Source organism: Vigna unguiculata, chromosome 8 (assembly GCF_037176805.1).
Source record: "Vigna unguiculata cultivar grain cowpea cultivar isolate G323 ecotype 2 chromosome 8, ASM3717680v1, whole genome shotgun sequence".
Classification (NCBI taxonomy): Eukaryota; Viridiplantae; Streptophyta; class Magnoliopsida; order Fabales; family Fabaceae; genus Vigna; species Vigna unguiculata.
In genome coordinates this window covers 28443002-28468883 of record NC_140799.1, presented here as the reverse complement: position 1 = coordinate 28468883, position 25882 = coordinate 28443002, and the positions used below count along the sequence as shown (strand labels likewise).

Below are 25882 nucleotides of genomic sequence, written 5' to 3'. Positions count from 1 at the left end.
CAATAAAATTTCAAATGACAATGGGTATTTGAGTAAATTAGATTTTATGAACAGTAAATACCTTCCAATCTTTACACTAGAGTAAAGATTCATCATATCCTCAATCCCTTAAATCCACTTCTTCGAATCTTGACAAATCAATGCAAATTATTACAGAAACAAGGAAAAAGTGTATTGAGATTGATGATGCAGAGAGTTTACAAACAGAGGATATAAAGACTACGGAGAAAGGCTAACTAAACAAACAAACTAAACCTAACTAAACTTAATATAAAGTAACCAGACCTAACTAAACTTAACATAAAGTAACCAGGGTTAAACTAATAGGCCCCCCTCAAGATGGGAGGAAAATGTTTTCTATGCCCATCTTGGAGAGAATGCTGAGAAAACTGGTTATGGGTAGAGATTTGATGAAACAATTAGCAAGTTGGTGATGTTTTCGTATATGGTTAAGCTTGATAGTTCCTTTCTCCACATGTTCACGAACAAAATGTAGGTCAATATCCATATGCTTGGTGTGCTCATGGTGGGAAGGATTAGCAGCAATTTGAATGGTGGCTTGATTATCACAATAGATCACTGCATGAGGAGTGGAAATATGAAAGTCAGTCAAAAGGTTCTTTAACCAAACAATTTCAGTAGATATAGAAGCTAATGCACGGTACTCAACTTCTGCAGAAGATTTACTGACAGTCTTTTGTCTCTTGGCTTTCCATGAGACTAAAGAATTGCCTAAGAAAATGCAGAATCTAGTGGTGGAGCGACGGGTGTCCATACAGGAGCCCCAATCAGCATCAACATAAGCATGAACACTACAATCATAAGCAGATTTAAACAAAATACCCTACCCAGGTGTATGCTTAAGATATCTTAATAAAAGATTAGCAACTGCCATATGTTCAGTACAAGGTTTAGAAACAAACTGGCTTAATTTATGGACAATATAACAAATATATGGACGAGAAATAGTCAGATATAACAGCCTGCCAATAAGACGTCTATAAATAGCAGGATCAGCAATAGGAGTGCCATAATTATTATGTAAATGTAAGTTAGGAAGCATAGGAATAGCAAAAGGTTTACAAGCAAGCATTCCACAATATTCAAGCAGAGATAGAACATAATGGCGTTGGCACATAAATATACCAGTTTTTGATTTGGAAAGTTCAATGCCGAGAAAAAATTTTAAATCACCAAGATCTTTTAATTTGAATTTGTTTTTCAGTTGAATATTAACAACATCAATACAATCCGTGTTAAGGCCAGCAAGAATATATCATCTACATAAACAAGGAGAGCAACAAAAGTATTATCATGTCCTTTTTAAAAAAAAGAATAGTCATGTTTAGATTGACAAAAACCAAAAGAAAGAATAGTATCACGAAAAGTGTGAAACCAGCTGCGTGAAGCTTATTTTAAACCGTAGATGGATTTATGAAGATAACAAACCAAAGGAGCATTAGATGTGGGTGTAAAATTATGAGTACAACCGGGAGGAATATGCATGAAATATCTTCATTAAGATTACCATTTAGAAAAGCATTATTGATATCAAGTTGAGTTAAATGCCAATTATGAGAAGCAGCAAGGGATAAAATAATGCGCAGAGTAGTAATTTTTGCAACAGCAGAAAAAGTTTCATAAAAATCAGTACCATACTGCTGTGTAAACCCACGAGCAACCAACCTAGCTTTGTGTTTAGCTATAGTGCCATCAGAGTTAACCTTGAGTTTAAATAACCATTTGCAACTTATAGATTTCTTACCAGGAGGAAGGTGTGTGATAGACCAAGTGTTATTCACATCCATAGTAGCAAGTTCATCGTCAATGGCTTTTTGCCAATGTGGAAAATGAATAGCTTGCTTATAAGTTTGAGGCTCATAATTTTCAGAGATTTGACAAAGGTAGTGTATGTAGGGAGTGGACAACTTGGAATAGTTAACAAAATTTTGAATAGGATAGGGGATTTTTGAATTATGAGTCACATTGTAACAATGATATTCTGAAAGGTAGGTAGGAGGATTGGAAGACCTAGCTGACCTGCGAATAGGAACAACAGAATCTAAAGAAGAGGCTAGAGTGGGAGTGGAAGAATGAGGGTTATTATCACTAGGAGAGGCAGAGGTGGGTGTAGGCAGGTTGTGATCCAGAGAATAGGTATCATCATCAAGATTAGGTGGATGAAAAACAGGAGTAACAGGATGAAAAATGTCAGGAGCAGTAGAAATTGTATTTTCTTGGAAAGGAAAAATATGCTTGTTTTGATCATCAACTTTTTCGTTCTCCAATTTTTCCACTTTCACATCATTAGGAGATATCTCCTTGAGCTTTTCTAGTTGTCTAGTCACTTCCTCCATTTCCGCTTCCTCATCAAGGGTCAACTCATCACATGCCTCAATCAAAACCCTCTCAAGTGGGGACTTCACATGCAGTTGGCTCTTGGTAGTCTCAATCACTTCTTCTAGAACATCCACTCTAAAGCAGTTGCTATTATCACCAGGGTGTTGCATAGCTTCAAAAACATTGAAGGTGACAGTCTCATCTTCCACACGCACCTTGAGATGACCATTATCCACATCAATGAGCACCCTTGCAGTTTTCATGAATGACCTGCCCAATATAAGAGGAACTTCAGTGTCCTCTTCCATGTCTAGAATGACAAAATCCACTGGGAAAGTGAATTTGTCCACCTTCACTAGCACGTCCTTAATGACTCCATAGGGCACTTGATAGACCTATCTGCTAACTGGAATGTCATTCTTGTGGGCTTCAATTCCAAATCTCCAATCCTCATCATCACAGAAAGAGGCATCAAGTTTATGCTTGCTTCCATATCGATTAGTGCTTTCCCAATAGCCAACTCGCCAATAGTGCAAGGAATAGTGAAACTACCGGGATCTTTGAACTTTAGTGGAAGCAACTTTTGGATGATGGCACTACAATTTCCCTGGACTTCGATGGTCTCTTCTTCAATGTACTTCCTTTTCTTTGTGAGAAACTCCTTCATGAATCGAGCATATGAAGGCATTTGTTAGAGGGCCTCAGAGAAGGGAATATTAATCTCAAGCTTCTTGAATATGTCTAAAAATCGCCCAAATTGCTTCTCCTTCTCTTTTCTAGAATGGATTTTAGGGTAAGGTAGGGGCTTCTCAACACTTTTTCCTTTATTCTTCTCTCTCTCACCCATTTCTTTATGTCCTCCCTCAACATTCTCCTCATCTTCTTCAATGCTCTCTTCTTTTCTCTCATGTAACTCTCCACTCTCTTCTCTTTTTTCGTCATCTCTCTTTTCTTTTCTCTCTTCTAACACCTTTCCACTCCTTGTAGTAATAGCTTTAACATGCTCTTTTGGGTTAACTTCAGTGTTAGCCGCAAAATTTGTATCGGATTTCTCCTCCATCCTCTTACCTATTTGCCCCATTTGCACCTCCAAGTTACGGATAGTAGCTTCGGTGCTCTTGTGGTTGGATATTGACACTTGCATGAATTGATTGAGTGTGTCCTCAATCTTTGAAGTTCTATCTGCCAAAGAGGGATGTTGTTGAAATTGTTGAGGTGGTGGTCTATTTGAGGGTCCTGCTTGTCCCATGTTTGGGTGAGGTCTCCAACTTTGGTTGTAATTACCTTGGCGACTTGTATTACCCATGTAATTAACCTCTTCTTGAGATATGTTTTGCATGGCACATTGCCCATTGGTATGATCCCCACCACACAACTCACAATTTTGCAACTGTTATTGGTGTTGAGCTTGAGAAACATTTCGAAGATCTTGTGGAAGTTGAGAGAGCTTCTTCATGAGAGCTTCAAGCTGTTGTGTCATGATTTTGTTCTGTGCCAGTAGAGTGTCATGAGACTGAAGTTGTAGAACACCCTTCTGTTGAGATTGAGCTCTCTCATTGTGCACTTCATTGTCATTGGAGGCCATATTTTCAATCAATTCTCGTGCTTCAGTAGGTGTCCTCCACTTAATACTTCCTCCCGCTGATGCATCCAACATTAACTTTGAGTGAGATTTCAGCCTTGCCAAGAAAAGTGTAAGTTGTGTGGGCTCATCAAACCCATGAATGGGAGTTTTTCTGAGCAATCCCTTGAACTTGTCCCATGCTTGCCCCAAGGACTCATCCACGTCTTGCTAGAAAGCAGAGATTTCTTGTTTGCCTTTGTTAATCTTGGATTGAGGGAAATACTTGCTCAAGAATTTGGAAACCACATCCTCCCAGCTAGTGAGATTGTTTTCGGGGAAAGAATTTAGCCAAACCTTGGCATTTCCCGCCAATGAGAAAGGGAATAAACTCAAGCGAATGGCTTCATCAGGCACTTGATGGATTTTTACTGTATTACATATCTCTAAGAAGGTGGCCAGATGCGTGTATGGATTCTCATTAGCCAATCCATTAAACTGATTACTTTGCACCTTCTTAGAGTTCATTGAGTTCCACCCTACTAATGCAATTCTTCCTAATGAACTTTTTGTCAATGGGTGGCTGGAGGGAGAGGAGTACAGGAGTTTCAGCAATGATTCCCTTTTCCCTGCAAAGAGCTGTGATAAGTGCAGGAAAATCCAACTATACATTCTCCATGTCCACAATGTAGGTGATATCCTGAGAAATGTGGGTCCCCACGTTCATGTCCATACCTGTTACGAGCCCATAAATGAGATAAGATCTCATTAAGTTAAGATTTGAAGTATGAGTGTTGGGGCTTAGGTTGGTGTAGGAGAAGGCACTCCACATTTGTGCCAATGAGGTCAGATGCTTCCGGAGAATGCGGATAGGGTTGCCATTGACACCCAACATGTAAGTATGACCCGGGATGCACAAAGTTGAGGCAATTGCATCATGATCCTTGTGAGCACTTGAGAATTCACTAAATGGAGTTACGTGGCCCGTAGGAGGTGATGCCGTCCTAAAAAAGGTATTTATCGTCTTCCTGTCATATTTTATCAACTTCCCCCGCACCCTACATTGATGTGGGCCATCCCTCACTTGTTGGTATGCGTTTGCATAGAACTCTTTTACCAACACTTCATTAATTTCATTAGGAAGGTCTGCTAACACCTTATGCCAGTTTCTCCTCTCAAGCTCCAAACGAAACTCATCATACTCCCCAGGATTTAATTTGACCTTCCTCTCAGGTATCAAGCTCCTGGGCATTATCTCAGCAAAGCGGCCGGCAGCCGTCTTCGAAGAGAATTTATATTGATCAAAATTCTGCACCATGTCTGATTCCATGAAGTCTGGTTGGGGATTCTGAGAAGAAGAGCCTCGGGTAATTCTCTTCTTGTTAGCAACATGGGAAGTCTTAGAAGGAGTCATCTGCAAAAAGAAGAACACAAAGCATTACACTACATAAACTAGGATTACAACTAGAAGTAAAACAAAACAACATAAAGAACAAACAAGGTTGCTGAATAAAAACACAAGACTACAGGGGTGAACAATCAAAACCAGTGAAACAACAATAACAGGTGGATTCACTCGCTAGGCGAACAGGCTCGCTGGACGAGAGGTCCAAAAACTGGAACAGACAGTAACAGGGATCGTCACTCGTTGGGCGAGCATGCCCGCTGGGTGAGAGGATCTCGATGGACAGGGACTGCTCGCTGGACGACTCACAACGAATCAAAACAAACCAAAACACACAAGCACGCACCCGTTAGGCGAACGCAAAGCTAACCCAACTACAACTAACGAAAAGGGCACACAAAATGGACCAAATATCTAATACACACAAATTCAAGAAGCATGAACATGAAATCAACCAAAGCAGAACCCTGACACTAATCTTAAACATCAAAACAGCAGCAAAACAACAACAAAACGAGAATGGAAGCAAAAATCACTTACTTGATGGAAGAGACAAAGAGAAAAATGGAAGCTAAAGTGCAAAGTGTGAGCAAAGGTGAAGGTGGAGGCGCAACTGAGCGAGGGAGATGGAAGGGGAACGGCTAGGGTAAAAAGAAGAGGGAAAATTGGATTAAAAATGAAAAGTAATTAATGGGAATAACCGCAGTCGCTCGCTGGGCGGCCCAATACCACTCGTTGGGGGAGCTACTTCGGAAATTTAAAAAGCAGGCTTGACCCAACTAACCGCTGACAACATTTAATGTTGCGCAGTCGCTGGGCGAGTGGCACCGTTCACTGGGCGAGTGGTCAGGTTTCCCCCCAAAAATTCGAATTTCAAATTTTTTTTTTAAACAAAAGGAGTCGCTGGGCGAGTGTATGTGCTCAGCGAGGAGCTCCAGGGGCAAAAATTCGTTCAAAAAGGGCTGGGCAAGTAGTACTTGCCCAGCGATTTTATTGGACAAAAGATTTTGTTGGTGCATGGGTCATGCTCGCTGGGCAAGTGGGGGCTAGCTAGGCGAGTCTGCATAAGTTTGGAACTGTTTTTCTGTGAAAAACCAGACTCGCGAAGCTAGTGGTCACTCGCTGGGCGAACAGTGACAGACCTGATGCACCCAAAAATTGGTGAAATTGAATCTACTAACTAAGAAAAACTCAAAACACTGGGTTGCCTCCCAGTCAGCGCTTGTTTAACGTCGTTAGCTCGACGCCTGTAGGCTCATGCGTCATCTAGATGAATGACAGTGGTGAGGCGTTCAACCTCACCCCCCAAATAGTGCTTAAGTCGTTGTCCGTTCACAACCCAACTCCTTTGTGGATCTTCCGAGGAGGGATCCATCAGCTCTATTGCTCCATAGGGTTTGACTTCCATGATGGTGAAGGGTCCAGACCATTTAGACTTCAACTTACCCAGAAATAATTTGAGCCTTGAATTGTCAACAACACTTGTTGGCCGGGTTGAAATTCTTTCTTAAGTAGCTTTCTATCATGATACATTTTAACTCTCTCCTTGTAGCTTTTAGAGTTCTCATACGCATTCAACCTCATCTCTTCAAGCTCCAACAATTGGATCCTCCTCTTCTCAGTAGATAAAGAGGGCTCAAAATTCAAAAACTTCAAGGCCCAGTATGCCTTGTGCTCCATTTCCACAGGCAAGTGACATGATTTGCCATAGACCAACTGGTAAGGTGATAATCCAAGAGGAGTCTTCATGGCAGTCCTATATGCCCAGAGGGCATCATCAAGTTTTAAGGACCAGTCTTTTCTAGATGAAGCCACGGTCTTCTCTAAAATCCTCTTAATCTCCCGATTAGACACCTCGGCTTGACCATTAGTCTGTGGATGATAAGGTGAAGCAACCTTGTGCTTCACTTCATAGTGTTTCAAGACTTTGGCCAATTGGGCATTGCAGAAATGGGATCCTCCATCACTAATGAGAACCCTGGGGACTCCAAACTGAGAGAAGATTTGTCTCTTTAGAAATTTGATGACAGTCTTGGCATCATTTTTCTGACAAGCTGTTGCCTCCACCCACTTACTAACGTAACCGACTGCCACTAGAATATACTCATTGTTGAATGAAGAAGGGAGGGGACCAACGAAATCAATTCCCCAACAATCAAAGACCTCCACTTCCAAGATAGCTTGCAGTGGCATTTCATGCCTTCTCGAGATGCTTCCAATCCTTTGGCATTTATCACAGCTCTTGGCATGAGCATGAGCATCCTTGAACAAGGTGGCCAACAGAACCCGGATTGAAGCACTTTAGCAGTTGTCCTATCACCATTGAAGTGACCACCATATGGCGAGTTGTGGCAATGCCACAGGATCCCTGCAGCTTCCTCTACAGTAACACACCTCCTCAAGAGATTATCAGCGCCAAGCTTAAACAAGAAGGGATCATCCCAAATGAACTGCTTTGCATCATACAAGAATTTCTTCTTTTGATGCCATGTAAAATCATCTGGGAGAACTCCAACAGCTTTGAAATTAGCCATGTCAGCGAACCATGGCCTCTCCTGAATTAGCATAAGCTTTTCATCTGAAAAAGCTTCTTAGATCTCCTTCTCTTTGCATGTCACTTCCTCATTCACTAACCAAGAGAGATGATCAGCAATAACATTTTCACTCCCCTTCTTATCCCTAATCTCCAAATCAAACTCTTGAAGCAAGAGAACCCATCTAATCAACCGAGGTTTGGAGTCAGGTTTGGTCAACAAATATTTTATGGCAGCGTGGTCAGTGTAAATGGTAACTTTAGACCCAATGAGATATGGTCTAAACTTCTCAAGCGTATACACAATAGCCAGAAACTCCTTTTCAGTGGTGGCATAATTCAATTGAGCGCCATTCAAGACCTTGCTTGCATAATAAATGGCATGAAACAACTTTTCTCGCCTTTGGCCAAGAACAACTCCTATAGCATAGTCGATGGCATCACACATTATCTCAAAATCTTGTTTTGATCATCAATTTTTTCCTTCTCCAATTTTTCCACTTTCACATCATTAGGAGATATCTCCTTGAGCTTAAATTGTTGCCTGATCACCTCAAGTATGTGTTCCTGGAAGGGGAAGCAAGGAAGCCTGTGATAATTAGTAGCTCTCTATCTAAAGCTGAAGAAGAGAAACTGATTGAAGTTCTTAAGGCCAATCAAGGAGCTATAGGGTGGCACATTTCTGATCTGAAGGGGTTAAGCCCAACTTATTGTATGCACAAGATTATGTTGGAGAAAGATTACAAGCCCATAGCACAACCACAAAGAAGATTGAATCCCACTATGAAGGAGGTGGTGAGAAAGGAGGTGCTAAAACTCTTTGAAGCTGGAATGATATACTCGATCTCTGATAGTGCATGAGTTAGTCTTGTGCATGTGGTGCCAAAGAAAGGGGGTATGACAATTATTCAGAACGAGAAAAATGAGTTGATTCCAACTAGGACGGTCACCGGGTGGAGGATGTGGATTGACTACAGGAAACTTAATCAAGCCACTCGGAAGGACCATTTCCCCCTTCCCTTCATGGATCAGATGTTGGAACGTTTAGCAGGACAAGCGTACTATTGCTTCTCGCCAAAAACTTGTTAAGACTTTGGTAAGTGTACCAAGTCATGCAAGTAATAAAAATGGTAAGTCCAAGTATCGTTTTCCCACGGGAATTGCGTTTGTTTAGTTAACTAGGTGTACTTACTAATTTAAGCGTTGAATGTAACCATTGATTAATTCGAAACAAGTGAAAACATAAGGATTTCTAAACTTTAAAGTGATAAAATACCAAGGCAAAGACTCATTGGGGTTGGAATTCATTACCAAAACTCTAAGCAAGCACCTCACAATATAAATCTCTCATCTACTCAAGCATTGACATCAAAGGTATTCAATCCCTAATCCCTTAGGGGTATGTTTTGAACTTTTATGTAAAAATTACTAATCCCTTAGAGGTTTAAACACAAAAGACACATTAAAAACGATGTCTAGAATGACCAAAAGCTTTGGTCTATGTCTAGAACCAAACCTTTAGGTTGTTTTATCCATGTCTAGGGTTCCAAAACACTTTCCAATGATTAGATACCACCCAAAACGCATAGATATTCCATCATGCACGAAAATAATTTAGATAGAACACAAAAGCAGTGAAAGAGATTCTATTGCATAGATGAAACTATAATGAGTTTAGGTACATTACATCCAACCCCAATGAAATGGAGTTTAGCTACTCCTATACATCTAGAGCACAAATGGAGTTGGAATGATAGAATGGATGAAGAAAGATTGATCCTTTAAGCTCCAGAAATGTCTCTGCCTTCATCTTGAGTTCCAGCAGTGTTCCTCCCACCAAAAAACTACCTTTCTGTTCGAGTCTCGACACTTTTAATGTTTGAGCAAAAAGATAAACTCGCTGGGCCAACATTCCTTCTCGCTGGGCTAGAGAGCCTTCCTCGTTGGGCTAGTGAGTCTGGTTAGCTAGGCGAGTAGATCCAGCTAGCTGGGCTAGTGGCTCCAGGCAGCAACTAGTGAATTTTTCTCCAATCTTCCATTCTTTTCTACAAAAGTCCACAAACATCAAAGTAAACATGTTTTTGAAATAAATAACAAAATCTTAAATTCTTTCATGAGATTAACACAAAAATACATGAATAAAAGACAATTAAGAGGTTCTAAGAAGTGTAAACAATAGGTAATTATCACACTTATCAATGCTCATGAAATTTAACATCTCTAGAGATAAAAGTTTTCCTAGTTTTGATATCCAACAGTTTGTAACCCTTGTAACCTATGGGATACCCTATAAAGACAACAACGGTGGCTCTAGGACTGAACTTATGTCTAGAGGACAAAAGGGTATAAGCATAACAGAGGGAACCAAAAACTTTAAAATCAGAATATAGAGGGATTTTATCAAAAAGAATTTCATATGGGTACTTATTTCCTAAAACAGGGCTAGGGGTTCTATTCATGAGAAACACAGTTGTATGAATGCAATCACCCCAAACATTTATAGGAACATTAGACTACAAAAGCAAAGATCGAGCAATGTTAAGAATATGCAAATGCTTGCGTTCAACCACACTATTTTGCTCAGGTCTTTCAACACAAGAGAATTGATGAAGAACACCCTTATTAGTAAAAAAATCATGAAGAGACAACTCTTTAGCATTATTAGAATGAAAAACTTTGATGTTAACATGAAAATGATTTTCAATATATTGAAACATTTTTGGAATAAGCACAATGCAATCAGATTTGTTTTTAAGTAGATACACCCATGTAAAACGGATTTTATAATCAACCAAAGTTAAGAAATAACGAAAACCATCATAAGTAGGATAACGAAAAGGACCCCAAACATCTGAATGAATAATATCAAAGCAATGTGGACTAAAAATATTTTTAGAAATGAAAGGTAAACGTTGTTGTTTAGACAGAGGGCATATGCTACAATGATGGTTTTTATCAACAGCAGTTAAGGAAGTCTTGGCAGTAAGTAAGTTGTAAACAGGAACAGACAAATGGCCTAAGCGCCTATGCCAAACGTCATATGTCACAGAATTGCAAGAATTAAAATTGACAGAAGGTAAATAATGTTTATAGAAATCAAAAACTAGAAGGCCGTGACGCGACTTAGCAGTGCCAATCGTCTTCTGTGATTTGAGATCCTGCAAAATGAAAAAATTAGGTTGCATAATAAAGCGGAATTGATTCTGCTGAATTAAAGTAAGGAGAGATAATAGATTGAATCTAAATGAAGGAATGTAAAGGACATTGTGAAGAAATATGTCCTGAGTAAATTTAATACTATCAAGGCCTTCGACTTTAACTTTGAAGGAATTAAGAAGTAAAACATGTGAATTATTCATAGGCACATAAGAATCATACAAAGATTTGTAACAACAAATATGAGATGTGGCACCAGAATCAATAATCCATTGATATTAATTAATAGGTAAAATAGAGTTTAGGGTATTACCGATAACGTTGGTAGCAATGTCATCAGTGGGAGGAGTGGAAGGAGTAGCAGTTAATTGCGTGGTGAGGTATTGAATTAATTATTGACATTGAGCAGTGGTCAATGTAGAATTATGTGTGGGGTTTTGTTCAGAAGGACCATCAACATTATTAACAGATGAATTTGAACGATTCTTGAAATAATTGGGAGGGTACCCAACAATTTTATAACAAGTTTCTTTAGTATGACCCAAGATATCACAATGTGTGCACTTAGGATGAGGTTTCTTGGTAAATTTTTGTTTATCAATTGGGGGTTTTTGAGAAGAATTAACAGAGAAAGCTAAACTTTCAGAATTATTCGATGATTGAGTATCAATAATTTCTTGCTGAGATTCTTCTTGCAAAATTAAGGAGAAAACGTTACTGATGGATGGCAGAGGATCAAAGAGCAGGATTTGACCACGAATTTGGGAGAAGGAATCATGCAAACCCATCAAGAAGGTCATGACGTATTCTAAGGCGGCGTGTTGTTGAAGTTGATGCATCCCACCGCAAGAACAGTTGAAGGTGAGTTTGTATCCAGAAAGCTCTTCCCAAATTGATTTTAGTTTTGTATAATAGGTACTCACACTATCAGAACCCTGTTGTAGCGACAGAAGTTGATGTCGAAGTTGATAGATGCGCGGACCATTTTTGCGGGAGAACCTAGTTCGGAGATCCTCCCATATCTAATGAGCGGTGGAGGCGAAGAGGATGTTTGTCACAATCTCTTTCGAAACTGAGTTGTATAACCAAGAGATACAACGTTGTTCGCCCTTGACCAAGCAGCGAAAAAAGGATCGTCGTTTGAAGGTGCGGCTAGGGTTCCGTCAATGAGCGGTAATTTATTTTTGACAGATAAAGCAACCCGCATCGCACGGCTCCACGTTACGTAGTTGGTGTGATCTAAAAGGTTGGGAAGTGAGAAGAAGGTCGGGGCCATCGAAATGATGTAAGAAAAGAGGATGGGTGGGATCTTGATGGGGTTCTTTGATGGGGATGGTGGAAGAGTGGTTAGATGCGGCAGAGGAAGCCATGAAAACCGGCAAGAAAAAGAAAGGAAGATAAAGAACGGAAAGAGGGAACCCGAAGGGAAAAAGAGAGTTAATTCTCTACTGATACCATATTACAGAAACAAGAAAAAAGTGTATTGAGATTGATGATGCAGAGAGTTTACAAACAGAGGATATAAAGACTACGGAGAAAGGCTAACTAAACAAACAAACTAAACCTAACTAAACTTAATATAAAATAACCAGACCTAACTAAACTTAACATAAAGTAACCAGGGTTAAACTAATACAAATGAACAAAGAATATCTAACGTCCTTCCATCCGAAAAAAAGAATCAATTCCTGAAAATGGACATAGCGTTAATGTGTAACCAATATATCAAACAGTTGATCTGCACAACATTACTATCCTACAGGTACATCATAATCACCGCCGCCATCGTAATATATTTCTAAGATTGTTTAGAATGATACGTGTGGTCCCATGCAAAGCATCTCAACAAATTAACATTTTTTGGACCATGGATTTGGAACTCTAGTGTTTCTCTCTTCTTTTCCTGTTGTCAACTACCTAACCTTTAATTAAATGGGGTGTTATTATTTTTAACAAACTTTTCCTAACATTGCAAATTGAAATCTCATGTTGATTTCAGCCTATGAACCAAAGATCATAGATGACATATACCATGATACCCGTAATTTACTCCCAATTGCCTCCAAATGGTTTCAACCTTCATTGTTGTAGGAACGTGAATAAAAAACAAAGTTCTACTACTCCACATGGTTTTAATATGCAACACCCTTCATTTTTTCAAGTAAAGATTCCCTAAGAAATGCTTACTGAAAATTTCTAATTACACCCTCTACAGCATATTTTTCTATTATTGGTTGGTGTTTGCTAAAATAACAAAATTCAGCCTTACGTTTTATTTAACGAATTCCAGAATTAGTTTCTTTGTTTTCAATAAATTTTAAGACACATGTATTAGAAAGTGTGTTACTCGTAGTTCTGAATATTCATTTACCTGAAACAGACACGGCATGTCTGCATATACAAGAAAAAGACTGTGCAGTTTCGCATTCAAGAAGTGCTAGCTAGCTATAATGGCTGATTCACTATCAGTTAATGTTGATTCTTTATATTTGTTTCCTATGGAAAGATTTCTGCACAATGCATTTGGGAGAGAAAAGTAAAGAATTACAAAATAGTAAAAATACGAAAAAGAATGAATGTACAAATCTTACAAATCATTAATTTATTGAATACTTTTGGACAATTTTGCAATCAGTGGTTACAATTTAGCATCTTTATCTCCAAAGTGAATGGTTTAACTTTTACTTAGGAAGAACAAAATTGCTCCTATGTATAAATTTAACATTTGTTGCATGCTTGAGGTAGGAACTGATTTGGTGCCTTTATTGATTGGAACAGAGAAAAAATCTCTCTGAATAAAGAAGTCTTGCTCTTACACAAGGCAATATGTGCAATTTCAGTGAGGAGTCAGTGAACCTAGAATATATACTTGCAGGCAAATCATAATTATAATCATTTGGGATCTGTAATATTTACAGATCCCAACTTGAACCATGCTGTTGTAACATTAACATATCCAATCATAATCATTACCCTTTAAGATATAAATGATACACTTGCAGTCCATGGACTTGATTAAAAATAAACAATATGATAACTTTAGCTATATCCTTAGAAGTGCAAGTTCCGAATGTTTCATACAATTTAGATGAGGAGTAAGTTACTAAATTGTTGCAATTATTGACTTACCTTTACTCAACCATAGGAAACTTAAGGAATAAGCATCACAAGGACAGGAAAAACAAAACCAAAAGGAGTCTTGGGCACTGTCTTTTAGTTTGCCATATAGAGAAGTTTTGGAGATGTGAGCACCGAGATGAATGCACTTTCCAGCAGTCAAAATAAATGTACAGGATTACCGGACAGGAAACGTAAATAACTAACTACCTCAAATGATAAGCACAACCCTGAGTTTAAGAGAGGACCAAAGGTCCAATTCGAATAGTGGCTCTTTCTCCTCCACAACACAAATTATACTATACAGTAGGCCTAAAAATTTTGTACAAGAGAGCAAACGGCACTGCAGATGAAACTACTACCCGCATGAACTGAAATTTTCATGCACATTCGAGGTCAGCCGTTAATCATGTGTCAAGACATGTTTAAGGATGTAGGAAATGATCACATGTATGACCAATACGAGGTTCGCCATCCCACTTTTCCCAAAAGATGAGTGAGACTGCGTTTTCCATCTCCCTGATACTAATCACCACGTTCTAGCTCTGAATTACCTGTAATTAAAGTGTTAATTGTAACAAGATGAAAAGATCATAACATTAGATAAGAAACAACTGGAACGGTTATAAAAAGTATGCATGGTCAAGTGTTAAGATCCATATTTGTTCTTTCAAACCTCGATTATACACTATTTCCAAAATCACCAAATGGTCATGACCTAGTAAAGTTGTAATGAAAAAGTTTATCATGAAGCACAAAGTACACACATGTCATTTATCTTTTCTTGCTTTGGGAAATCTCACCCAGTCTGAGGTAGCCGCGTCCAGTTCATCAATTGATGGGACTGAGGATGCTGCCTCTGCAAGTATGATGAACTGGCTCCAATACCATTTTCATCATCTACAAATTGTTCCGAGAAGTTAGATGCTGGGGGAGACCAAACCGGAACCACACCCCCATCCCTTTCTCTCCTAGTACTACTTGACGATTCTGCTGTGGAATCTTCAGCCGCATTTCTCAGCCACATTTCAGTAGCATTATTCTGTACTCGAGTGTTTCTATTTACATTCGGCAGCCCTCCATGATTCACTGTCTCTCTTGCATTTTGCTCTGTGGTCACATTTGTAGGAACTTCGGCTCTGTTGTCTGCTGCTGAGTTTCGAAGGTCTGAGGAAGTTTCTTCCTCTTCCACTCTCACATGGGAAGAAGTCATACTTGGGACCATCTGATCCTCGTAGCGCCGTGTACCATGAGGTGGGTTGTTCCTAACAGGTTCAACAGGTCTTTCTTCCATGTGTGTGTCTTGAGGAAAAGCAATAGGGGCTGATTCAGATGAGTCTCCAAGACCTTCCTCGGTTCCATTTTCAATTGCAGCTCTTGAAGCTGCTTCTTGTTGCCACATTTGTATGAGTGCTTCCTGCAGTCTGACTTTTGCAGCATCTATTCCCACAATGGGAAGAGGATAATTTGAACCAAGTTCAATTCCAGCAGCTTGTAGTACATACTCTGGTGCATTCCACGGATGGTGTATCCATTCAGTTGGTAATCTAGCAAGTTCTGGAAGCCAGCGTCGAACATATTCTCCATTTGGGTCACATTTATACCCCTCAAACTGAAAAAACAAATAAACTCAAATGAGTTCATCAATCACAAGTTATTTATCATCTTTAAGCATTCAAATAGAAGACAGTAGCATAGCTCAAGTCTCAAAATGTCAAAGTCAAAGTTCATTATTCAATCAAAATCTTTGGAGTTTCAATCCAACTTCCCCCAAAATGGAAGAAACATAATCATGATTGAGTCAAATCTTAACTTATTAGTTATGATTGATCAACGGTTTTCGAATGATAACAATGACCATCTCAAATTTTCAACATGAACGAGTTCAGATAAGGCAAGGTAGGCCAGAATGTTGTCTTGTCATGCCTCGAAATTTTACTTTCAAACACTTAGCAGAGTTAACAGACAGCATTACTACAGATCAGACAAATGAAACCTCTCTCTACTCACTGAAATGTAATCAATATTGGGATAGACCTTTAACCTTCATCTAAAATTCAAACCATAAATATTTAAGGGAGTTCAGAGAAGAGGGTGGAAGTACATTTTGTTCCATTTCACTTGTACAAAACCTCAGTGGTGGACAAAAGAGTATTTGATTTGGCACAAATTGTTCAAACCAGAAAAGTAATAACAGTATTATGAAACTCGTGACATTGCTTCCCTTTTCAATATATATAAAAAAAATAACATGTACACAGATGATCATACAGAAAAAGTTACCCACACAAAGACATATTATGTAGTTTATACACAGAAGCAACTGCACCTGTGGATTATCTATTCGATCAAATTCGCGACCATCAGGGAGAGTACCAGATATGTACTGCCAACCAAGAGCATCACTCTCAAGATCTGCATCCAAAAGGGTATCCCAGAAATACTTCATTCCCCATCTCCAAGGAAGCTGCAGCACCTTCACAAAGAAACTTGAAACCACAACACGTATCCGATCATGCAACCAACCAGTTGCCCACAACTCTCTCATTCCAGCATCCACCAAAGGGTACCCTGTTCTGCCTTGTCTCCAAGCCTTGAAGTACCCTTCATTCACCACCCAAGGGAAAAACTTGAGGTGGCCCAGAAGGGGCCTCTCATGACTGTAGGGGTGGTTGAAACTGATGTACCTCGAATACTCTCTAAGACCAATAGACTTGAGAAACAAGTTCACACTCTCTTCACCAGCCTTGTTTCCTTCATTGGCCCAAAACACTTGCTTAATGCGGACAAGATGAAACACTTTCTTTACACTCACCTCACCAAAGTGCAGATGTGGAGAGAGAAATGAGGTTGTGGCACTATCAGCCTTCCTACGATTCTTTGAGTATTCAATCAGAGGACCATTTATGAATGCTGTCAATGCCTTGTCAGCATTGCTCCACCCCGGTGACCATGCTCGAGAAAGAAGAGCATTGCTTGCCTTCTCTAAATCGTCTTCAAACACCAATGTATCACAAGGGCACCTTGAAGCATCACCTGAAACAGAGAAACAATTATTAACATAGTGCAAATGAAATTCATGACAAATGACAGTGCTACATAGAAAACAAAATGTACAAACATACTGAAGTGCACTTGACATACTAGTAGAGTGTACAAAAATAGGATCATTGTCAATAATGAAAGTATCATGGCTTTCCTAAGTTTTTTGACAAAAACTTAGTCCATTAGTCACGAAAGTGCATGAATTAGCCATTAAATTAGACCTCCATTACATGCCTTCTTTCTGTTTAACAAAGAACTATCTGAATCACATTTTGCATGACTACAATAGAGAATATTTTTTCAGACCAAACTCATAAAGCTTCCATACATAACCAAAATATGTCAGCTGTAACAACTGAATACAGTATTTGCTTCATCTTTACTTTTATAATTTTACAATTAATGGTTGGAAGGACCTACTTTGGAAGCCTATTGGCAGAATGATCTATGAATTTTTCATTGCATTTAAAGTTCAAAACAAGTTCGATCTAGTTAAATAGTATGATTTTACTTTTTTGCCTTTTTCTATGTTAGATAGGAACTTTTTAAGCGGTTAAAAGCATAGATGTTCATTTCCCAATTTGGATAATTTGTTGAAGTGCCGACTTCAAACTAGAACCACAAAAGGAGAATGACTTGTGCAGCTGGCCCCCAATCAATATTAAATTAATAAAAACAAAAAATGTGAGGCTATGAAGAAAAATGAATAAAAGTAGACCTGGAATAATTCTTTTAGGTGGGAGAAGAGGTGCTTGTGGGTCATAAGGCATGCTGAGGCATCTTTCCCAAAAAGCAGAAAAAGTTGTGAATGGTTGGCCATGAGCGTCATTCACATCCCATGGTTCATACAATAAGTCTGAGTTGAATGAACGTACGGTAATGCCCTGTGCAGTCAGAACTTCCTTTGTTCGGTGATCCCTCACAAGTGACAATGGATCTGCAACACAGATAGTTACTTAATTTGATATCATCATGAAGCTGCAGTGACGAACTTCACTTTTCTTATCAAACTATGAAAAAGGAAATCCAACGATATAAGTAGAGATCACAAATGACAAGGCAGGCTATAGGAAGAAGAAAAACTCAGACAACCATAACACAAACTATATATGGAAAAAAAACATGACCAAATAATCAAAGAAACAACTAGAACTGATAGAATTAAGGATCCTACAATCTATAATGATGTTTGTCATTAGTAAGCAAAGAATCTGCTATAGTCATAGTATCATAGACCATCTCTAGGTAGCAATCTAGAGGCTTTCAAATAACCCCTCCAAAATAATTCAACAAAACAAAAAAGGAAGGAAGTTGCACTAGGAAACACAAGAACCATATATCATACATGGTAAGCATGAAAAGTAGGCCATGTAAGAAAAGGCAAAAACAGAAACTGACCATATAAATGGTTGAAAAAGAGTTGAGTAGCCCCAGTGGACTTAACAACCTCCAATAGAGAAGAAACACTATTAGTGGAACGCTTGGTGATTAGGGGAGTGCCAAGGCTTCTCAAAGAGGAATCAAGGTGAGCCAAACTTTGTTTGAGCCACCACCTAGAGACCCTCCCAGGGTAGTATTGACCCTCTTCTTCTGGAGCCCAAATGAAAACAGCAACCACAGCTCCTGCTCTCACTCCTGCAGCAAGTGCAGGATTATCCTCTACCCTCAGATCTCTCCTAAACCACACTATGCTGCATCCTCCTCCTGACATCTTCACAAATATTCTTCACCAAAACCACAACCTCAAGCACTCTGTTATTCACACACACAACCATATACCAGATCTCTTTCCTTAATCCTTTCCCTTTCAGTACTGAGCCTTAACAACACCACCAACAAATGCTAGCTTACTATTCTTATCTTTTTCTCTTCTTCTCCCTCTCTCTCTCTCCCACTTTTTTTATTCCTTTTGGTGTTGGTTTTCTTTACCGAGAGAGATTATAGGCCATAAGAAGGTAAAAAGCACAATCTGATATTTGAGTAGACAACTTTGAGGCTTGGCACTTATCTTTTAATTCCCCTTTCTCCCACACTTTGGCATTTCTTTTGGGAGGGGGGATTGATTTCTTTTTCCAGAAAATTCGTATTTTGGTCCTTTCACACCCAAGTTGCAACCAGAGAGAAGAGACACTGAAGACGGGGTCCAAGTAGAGAGAGAAAGAGAGATGGGATGTGAGGAAGAACAAGTGAAGAGGATTGGCCAACGTTGTGGGGGATACAATGAATTGATAGGCAAACCGCAACCACACCTTTTTAGTGTCACGTAGATTTTCGTATTTCTATTATCCTATGCAACAAAAACAAATCACATCTACGTCTCTAGTTTCTTCTATTTCTATCCAAGTGACATGACGCGGAATCAGAAAATGATGGATACAGATACAGTGCTTGTGCCTATAACTGCCTCATCTCATCTCATGCCCTCTTCAAAATTTACGAACTTTTCTTTTTCAGCGTACTTACGTTACATTTTCTATCTCGTGACTCTCTCTGCTCACAACCCCACCAACCCTTTCATCATGCCACCACTCTCAAACTACGTTACCTTTTTTTCATCATTCCACGCTTCTAGCTCTGTTTCAACACCGAAGAAGATTCTTTTGTGTCATTGTAGAGTTGCAAATGTAGAACAAAACTAATAAGGAATTGTCAAACTCTTGCACCATACGTAGATTTTTTTCTTAAAGTCAATGTGATACTTTTGTTACCTTTTCTCAACGATTCGGGTTGGTATACTTGTGCTAATCAATTGTTTTTAGTCCATGTATGGTGTAAAAACTTACAACTAATAAATATTATTCAGTAGTTTGGAACTTTCTTAATTAATTGAGATGTAACCCACGGCTTTATATAATACTAGAACACTGTGTTAATGCGCTGAAAAAACTGATGAGGACATAATGAGGTAACGTACTATTTAATTTTCTGGCACCGGGTTTTTTATTTTGTACGGACAACGTATTTAATGTAACACTTAACTTTTACCAGGAATGGATGTAAAATGAAATTACAGCGCCAACAAAAAATTACTGTGACTGTCATTTTGTAAGAAAGATGTTATAATAAACGTACTCATTATAATGACTCGTTATACTTCTTGATAATTTACTCTAGAAACATTTTCTGTGCTTTATACCTTTCTTTGTCCGTTTTAGTTGTTGATTTTCGGAATGTTTAAACAAGTTAGAGTTTCAATTATCGGCGTTTTCTTATTGTTTGTGAGAGTTATGTTTAAAAAAAAAAATGATAACCTGGTGGTTGTAACAATCAAATGTCCTATATCACAGATTAGTTGGTGAAAAGCAGACCATTTATTCAATAAAATTTGTTTAAGTGACTGATACCGATTGCTCAAGGAAGAAGAGAAGACAACAACACGAAATTGTTATGCTTAAAAGAATGTTTGAATATCTCACATGGCCTAGATATATGATTAAATTATAGATATAGATAAATATAAATTTCACTTTATCAGCGAAACTATTAATATTATATTAAATTATATTTAAAGTTTATTTTCATAAAATAATATTCGAGTTGGTCCAAACGAAGTTTGTTAGTGTTAAAGTATTATTCTTTATCGAATTTTTACTAGACTATCACAAACATTTAATCTCATTTAAAATGTTTCAATATATAGGTTGGTTTAAATCTAATTTTATTCAAAAATGTTTTTTATTTGTGTAAATAAAAATATGTTTTATTTCAACACATAATTTATCAACATACATAAAAACACAGTTTAAATGAGTTATTTATTGTCTTGACAAACATAATTGAGTTTAGCAAATATTAAGGTTGAATTTCACCTATTTTATTCTATTCACAACATGAACTTAATCTACTCATTATTGATCAAACTATATTAAGGATCGAAAATTACATTTCTCTTGATAGTGTATATTTTGAACTTGTAACAAACTTTGCAATAATTGTTTATAGCTTTGATGTGTGTAATTCATGTATATAGAAAAATTTTCGTCTTACACTAAAAAGCGTGATCACCATTGGCCGTCATAATTCTTTAAAGGGTTCGAAAATCTTTTTAAAAGGCTTTCAAAACATATTAATGGATTAATATTTAAGATAATCAATATAATCTTAAGTTTCATAATCAATTATCATTAACAATAATAATCCATTAGATCAAATTGTTTCAAAAACATGTTTACGCTAATATTAAGCTTTGAAATAATTTATTATCTCGTGTTATAACTTGCACAATTAATCAATTCGGTGAGATTTAATCAATTAAAATTTTTCTGTTTTGTTTATTTATAAATTGTTCGCAAGGTTGTCTTGAAAAATCATTAAATTCTTTCACAGCTATTGATTTCATACGTCCAAGAAAAGTCTTCATAGCCTACAATGTGTTCACTATTCACTATGAGGCCACCGTGGGTTTCTTCCTATTTACCATCTTCTAATTTATAAAGATCAAGGTATCCAAATTTTTTTTATATTTTGACGATTTTAATGGCGTTTAATACCACCACTTTTTATTATATGACAGTTGGAGAATTATCATATTTTATAGAACAACTTTTCCATTTATAGAACATTTTCTTTTTTTTCCTTCATGTCATGTTATTACTGTACTACTACTTCTTCCTACTCCTTCCTCATCCCAACTACAACTTTCTCCTCCTCCGGCTCCGTTTCATTGTCGCCTTTGACTTCTCCTCCTCTCTCATCTCCTTTTTATCCTATATTTTCTTCTTTTTTTTCTTCTCATCCATCTTAAAATTTATTAATAAAACATATTTTGTTGGATTTAGTGTCCATTTTATCAATAAACTTATCGACAAATTAAAAAAAGATCAATTACCTACAATAGATTTTAAAAACCTTCAATTACCAATGATTTTGAACAAAATTTAATTGTCGACAGATTTGATCAATGATTTCTAAAAGAATTCCAATTATTGAAGATTTAAAGAAAAAAATTAATTACCGATAGATTTAAGAGTGAATTTTAATTGAATTACTAACGGAATTACCAACGAATTTAAACAAATTCAATTATCGGCATATTTTACCATGAAATAATTAAAGCTCAAAGATGAGAACTTTGACATCTATTTGATTGATAAATTTTATAGATAAAATTTATCAATGGATCCTTTGCATTCTAAATATTTTATTGACAAATTTATTATCAACAAAAATATCCATTAGTAATAAAAATTTAAAATACATGAATAAAATCTACTTTCTTGACATTTTTTTTGTTAGTAAAATTTCATTGGTAATTACTAAATTTCATGTAGTGTGTTGCCTCTATTAAGGAATTTTAAATGATATAACATGCAAATGTAGTAATAAAGCCTATACCTCAAGAGTTTATCAGTTTTAAATATACATAATGTTTATTAGTAGCTTCATTGGTTTTTCACGAACCAATTTGATGACCATGGTAAGGGCACTAAGGGTGAGAGGTGATTGCCATGGGAGCTAGAAAAGGTTAAGTTGACAAGGATGTTTAAGTGATAATAGTCTCTTAAGGAACTAATATTTTGAGAGTATAGTTTGGTAAGAATATGGAAGGGAATTATAGGAAGTAGGAAAAATGTGACACATTAAAATCTTCACATAAAATAACACGCGTTACACATATGATCATGAATATATACATCTTGATTAATTATCAAATGATCATATATATAAATATGTTGCATGAGTCATATCTTTTGACTATGACACTCACATGCATAAAGATAGATATAAGAATGCATTATGTAGGTAAGGGTGAGATTCTACTCTCTAGCATATCGTATAACTTTCTTTATGTTATATTTTAACATGGTTTCCTGGTTTAGTATTCTTCGATTGTTGACAATACTTATTATTTTTTTTTTTGTGTTGATATTCTTTATGTTTCTTCCTTGGCAATCAATCATAAAAGAGAAAACACTTTTGCTTTGATAATTTCTTATCAAGCTTTGTCTTTAGACGATTCTTGTAAATATTCATTTCCTCAAAGTATATATATCCTTTGGGATGTGTTTCCCAAGAATCACCATTAAATTCAATAATATTCATCATGTTGATGTAATAAGATTCAAATAATTTTATCATATCTAGTTTCCAAGGGTTGAAGCTCTCACCTTTGAATATAGGAGGTAAGCTTTAGTTTCTAGTGAAGTTACATGTTAGCTTTAAAATGGAGGTTGAATAAAACTATTTAAAATATATTTTGAAAACATTTTGCAGGTAACCTATTAATGGTACAGGTTGTCTAATGGTTTTATACTCTTTTCACAATACTTTTATAAGGGAATAACCAAACAATAATGCAAGAGTAAATGAAATAATAGTGCAAAACTTATATTGGTTCACCACAACAAGCTACGTTTAGTTCTCAGAAGCTTAACAACAATGAGTTTCATTATTTATTGTCACTTTTTAACTTACACCAAAGCACAAAAATCACTTATAGTTATCCGAGTACATAAGATATCTGAAGAAAAAAGTACACAAGTCTCTCTATATTTTCCACTAAACGTTTTTGGAATTTAGCTTTGAGTACATAATGCCTCTCTAGGCCTAATACACAAATTTTGTCTAGGTTACAACAACAAAGTCATTTTTACAAAGTTATACAACATTCACTCTCTATAACTTATTTGTTTGGAAGATGAATTTTTGTTCTAGTAGTTAAGGCTTTCAACATTTTATCTTATAGACATGTAATGTTGATGTTGTTTATCAAGACTTCTATTTTATTTTTTCTATCATTACTTGCATGATGGTGTTTTCTTTGTATAGTATCCAAAATGATCGTTGAAAAATGTGTTATAGAGCAATTGCTTGTCAAATCATTCCTATCATCACTTTCTTTTGACATCCTTTGGCTTGTCTTACTTTGAGGCGGTTGAAACACACATTTATTTTTATAATTGTCTCTATATTACGAAAAGGGATTTTCACACATTTATAGTTGACACTTTTGTTAATATGTTCATAAGATAGTTTTTGTGGATCAATTGTAGAAAATTAGATGATATGACATCCTAATTATGCTTCTAACATACTTTATAGGTTGTAACTATTCTAGTTGGTATAGTGGTCGAAAGTTTGATGTTTATATAGGAGACATATGTTGATAGGCACTACATTAGGATTCCTTCATCTTAGTTCTCCTTAGAAAGTCATATTCTTTATAACTTCGTGTCTTACAATACATTAAACTAGAGATAATTTAGAACACTTTCTCTTAATCTTCTTTTTGCTTTTTTAACTTGCGTTATTTTGACATTTTGACACTTCTTGTTAGAAGATTGTGTCATCGTCATTTCTACTTTTATTCCTTTTATCATGGAGGACACATGATTTCTATTATAAGAATAAACTTCTATTGTGTGAAGAGTATTTGGTAATATGTAAAAAGACATGGTAGTCTAATACTTTGTTACTCTTGAGTAGCATCTGATACTTTTGAAAGACTCTACTTGTGTATTTAATATGATATAAAGATTAAAATATACATTTAGTCCCCATTTTCGTTTAGTTTTTTCATTTTAACCCTAATATTGTTTTTTTTTTCAATTAGGTTCTAATTTTCGTCAATTTTGTTCAATTTGGTCTTTCTTTACTAATGTCATTTAAATAATTAACAGTAATGAACAATGACAATCATGTGTCACTTTGTGTTTTTTTTTTTAATTTTTAACTTGTCAATCCAACAGTGTGCCACATGTCAAAGTCAATGTTTTATATTCAATTTGGTCCCTATATTCATTATTTTTGTTCAATTTAATTCCAATTTTGTTTAAAATTGAGTAATTTTGTCTCTCTCGAAATTGATACAAAATTTAATTTTTCTATAAAACTTAGAATGACATTTTATTAAAATTCACATTTTTATTAAATATTTTTTGTTTAATAAGGTTATAATTAGTTAAAATTAGAACAAAAATTCTAAGGAGGACAACCAACACTGTAGATATAAAATTTTAAAATTAGACCTCATCTTTACAATTTCCATTCGAATTTTAAACTAATTGTAACCCTAAACCAAAAAATATATAATAAAAATGTGAATTTTAATAAAACATCGTTATAACATTTATGTAAAAAATAATTTGAGGAGGGACAAAAATTGCTTCATTTTAAATTAAATTGGGATTAAATTGAAAAAGAATAACGAATATAAGAACCAAATTAAATATAAAACATTGACTCTAATACGTGACAAGTTGTTAGATTAACACGAATACATTTTTTTTAAATTAAAAAAATTAAAAAAACCCAAAAAACACGAAAGTGATAGTCATTGTTCATTATCGTTAATTATTAAATGACGTTAGCAAAAAAATGACCAAATTGAACAAAATTGACGAAAATTGGGACGTGATTGAACAAAAAATTAATAATATGACTAAAATGATAAAACTGCAGAAAAATAGGGACCGAATTAGGAATGTAAAAAATATTTGTACCCATGGGTATTCGCGGATAATCCGCGATAGATAGGAAATGGATATTGAAGATGGATACCCGCGGGAATGGGTACGATTATTTTTTATACTCAAATGTTAACGGGACAGGTACGAATATTATAGTATTCATGCCCGTGGATACCCGTACCTGTTATACTCTAATTTAAATTAAAAAAATTAAAACATTAACACATTGATTTTGATTGAGTTATTTTTTATTAATTGGTTTTAAAAAATCTCTATTTATTTGTAAATTGTCATTCAACACTATTTAAATGAGTATT

The 25882-nt window shown here is 36.3% G+C and overlaps 3 protein-coding genes and 1 non-coding gene across 5 annotated transcripts; 1 reads left to right on the top strand and 3 right to left on the bottom strand.

Annotated features, from left to right (window-relative positions):
• Positions 1–2695: 2695 nt before the first annotated feature.
• On the bottom strand, positions 2696–3028 carry LOC114195029 (uncharacterized). Its single transcript, XM_028085427.2, has one exon. It carries the CDS (start codon positions 3026–3028, stop codon positions 2696–2698), a length of 333 nt encoding a protein of 110 aa, XP_027941228.2.
• A 1027-nt stretch (positions 3029–4055) lies between these two features.
• Positions 4056–4162, top strand: LOC114195721 (small nucleolar RNA R71). Its single transcript, XR_003606554.1, has one exon. It is a non-coding gene; the product is annotated as a small nucleolar RNA R71 (small nucleolar RNA).
• Positions 4163–11387: 7225 nt separating this feature from the next.
• Positions 11388–13384, bottom strand: LOC146884338 (uncharacterized). The gene is made up of 2 exons (XM_085665949.1): positions 13367–13384; positions 11388–12017 (listed from the first exon to the last, which is right to left on the bottom strand). The coding sequence occupies exons 1-2, from the start codon at positions 13382–13384 to the stop codon at positions 11388–11390; spliced, it is 648 nt and encodes a 215-aa protein (XP_085522075.1).
• A 626-nt stretch (positions 13385–14010) lies between these two features.
• LOC114194512 (cryptochrome-1-like) lies at positions 14011–19402 on the bottom strand. 2 transcript variants are annotated; one of them, XM_028084786.2, is made up of 5 exons: positions 18556–19402; positions 17876–18094; positions 16442–17148; positions 14880–15724; positions 14011–14666 (listed from the first exon to the last, which is right to left on the bottom strand). In XM_028084786.2, the coding sequence occupies exons 1-4, from the start codon at positions 18866–18868 to the stop codon at positions 14912–14914; spliced, it is 2052 nt and encodes a 683-aa protein (XP_027940587.1). In that variant the 5' UTR covers positions 18869–19402; the 3' UTR covers positions 14011–14666; positions 14880–14911. The 2 variants fall into 2 exon arrangements, with proteins under 2 accessions (XP_027940587.1, XP_027940586.1); XM_028084785.2 differs by having other exon boundaries at positions 14916–15724; positions 18556–19393.
• Between the last annotated feature and the right edge of the window lie 6480 nt (positions 19403–25882).

What these genes read in the sequence shown, in the direction of transcription:
- LOC114194512 (XM_028084786.2), bottom strand. Translation starts at nt 18,868, where the DNA reads ATGTCAGGAGGAGGATGCAGCATAGTGTGGTTTAGGAGAGATCTGAGG. An exon ending in ACCTAAAAGAATTATTCCAG is followed by an intron (nt 17,149 to 17,875) that starts GTCTACTTTTAT and finishes TCTCTGTTTCAG; the next exon opens with GTGATGCTTCAAGGTGCCCT. An exon ending in ATCGAATAGATAATCCACAG is followed by an intron (nt 15,725 to 16,441) that starts GTGCAGTTGCTT and finishes TTGTTTTTTCAG; the next exon opens with TTTGAGGGGTATAAATGTGA.
- LOC114195029 (XM_028085427.2), bottom strand. Translation starts at nt 3,028, where the DNA reads ATGCCTTCATATGCTCGATTCATGAAGGAGTTTCTCACAAAGAAAAGG.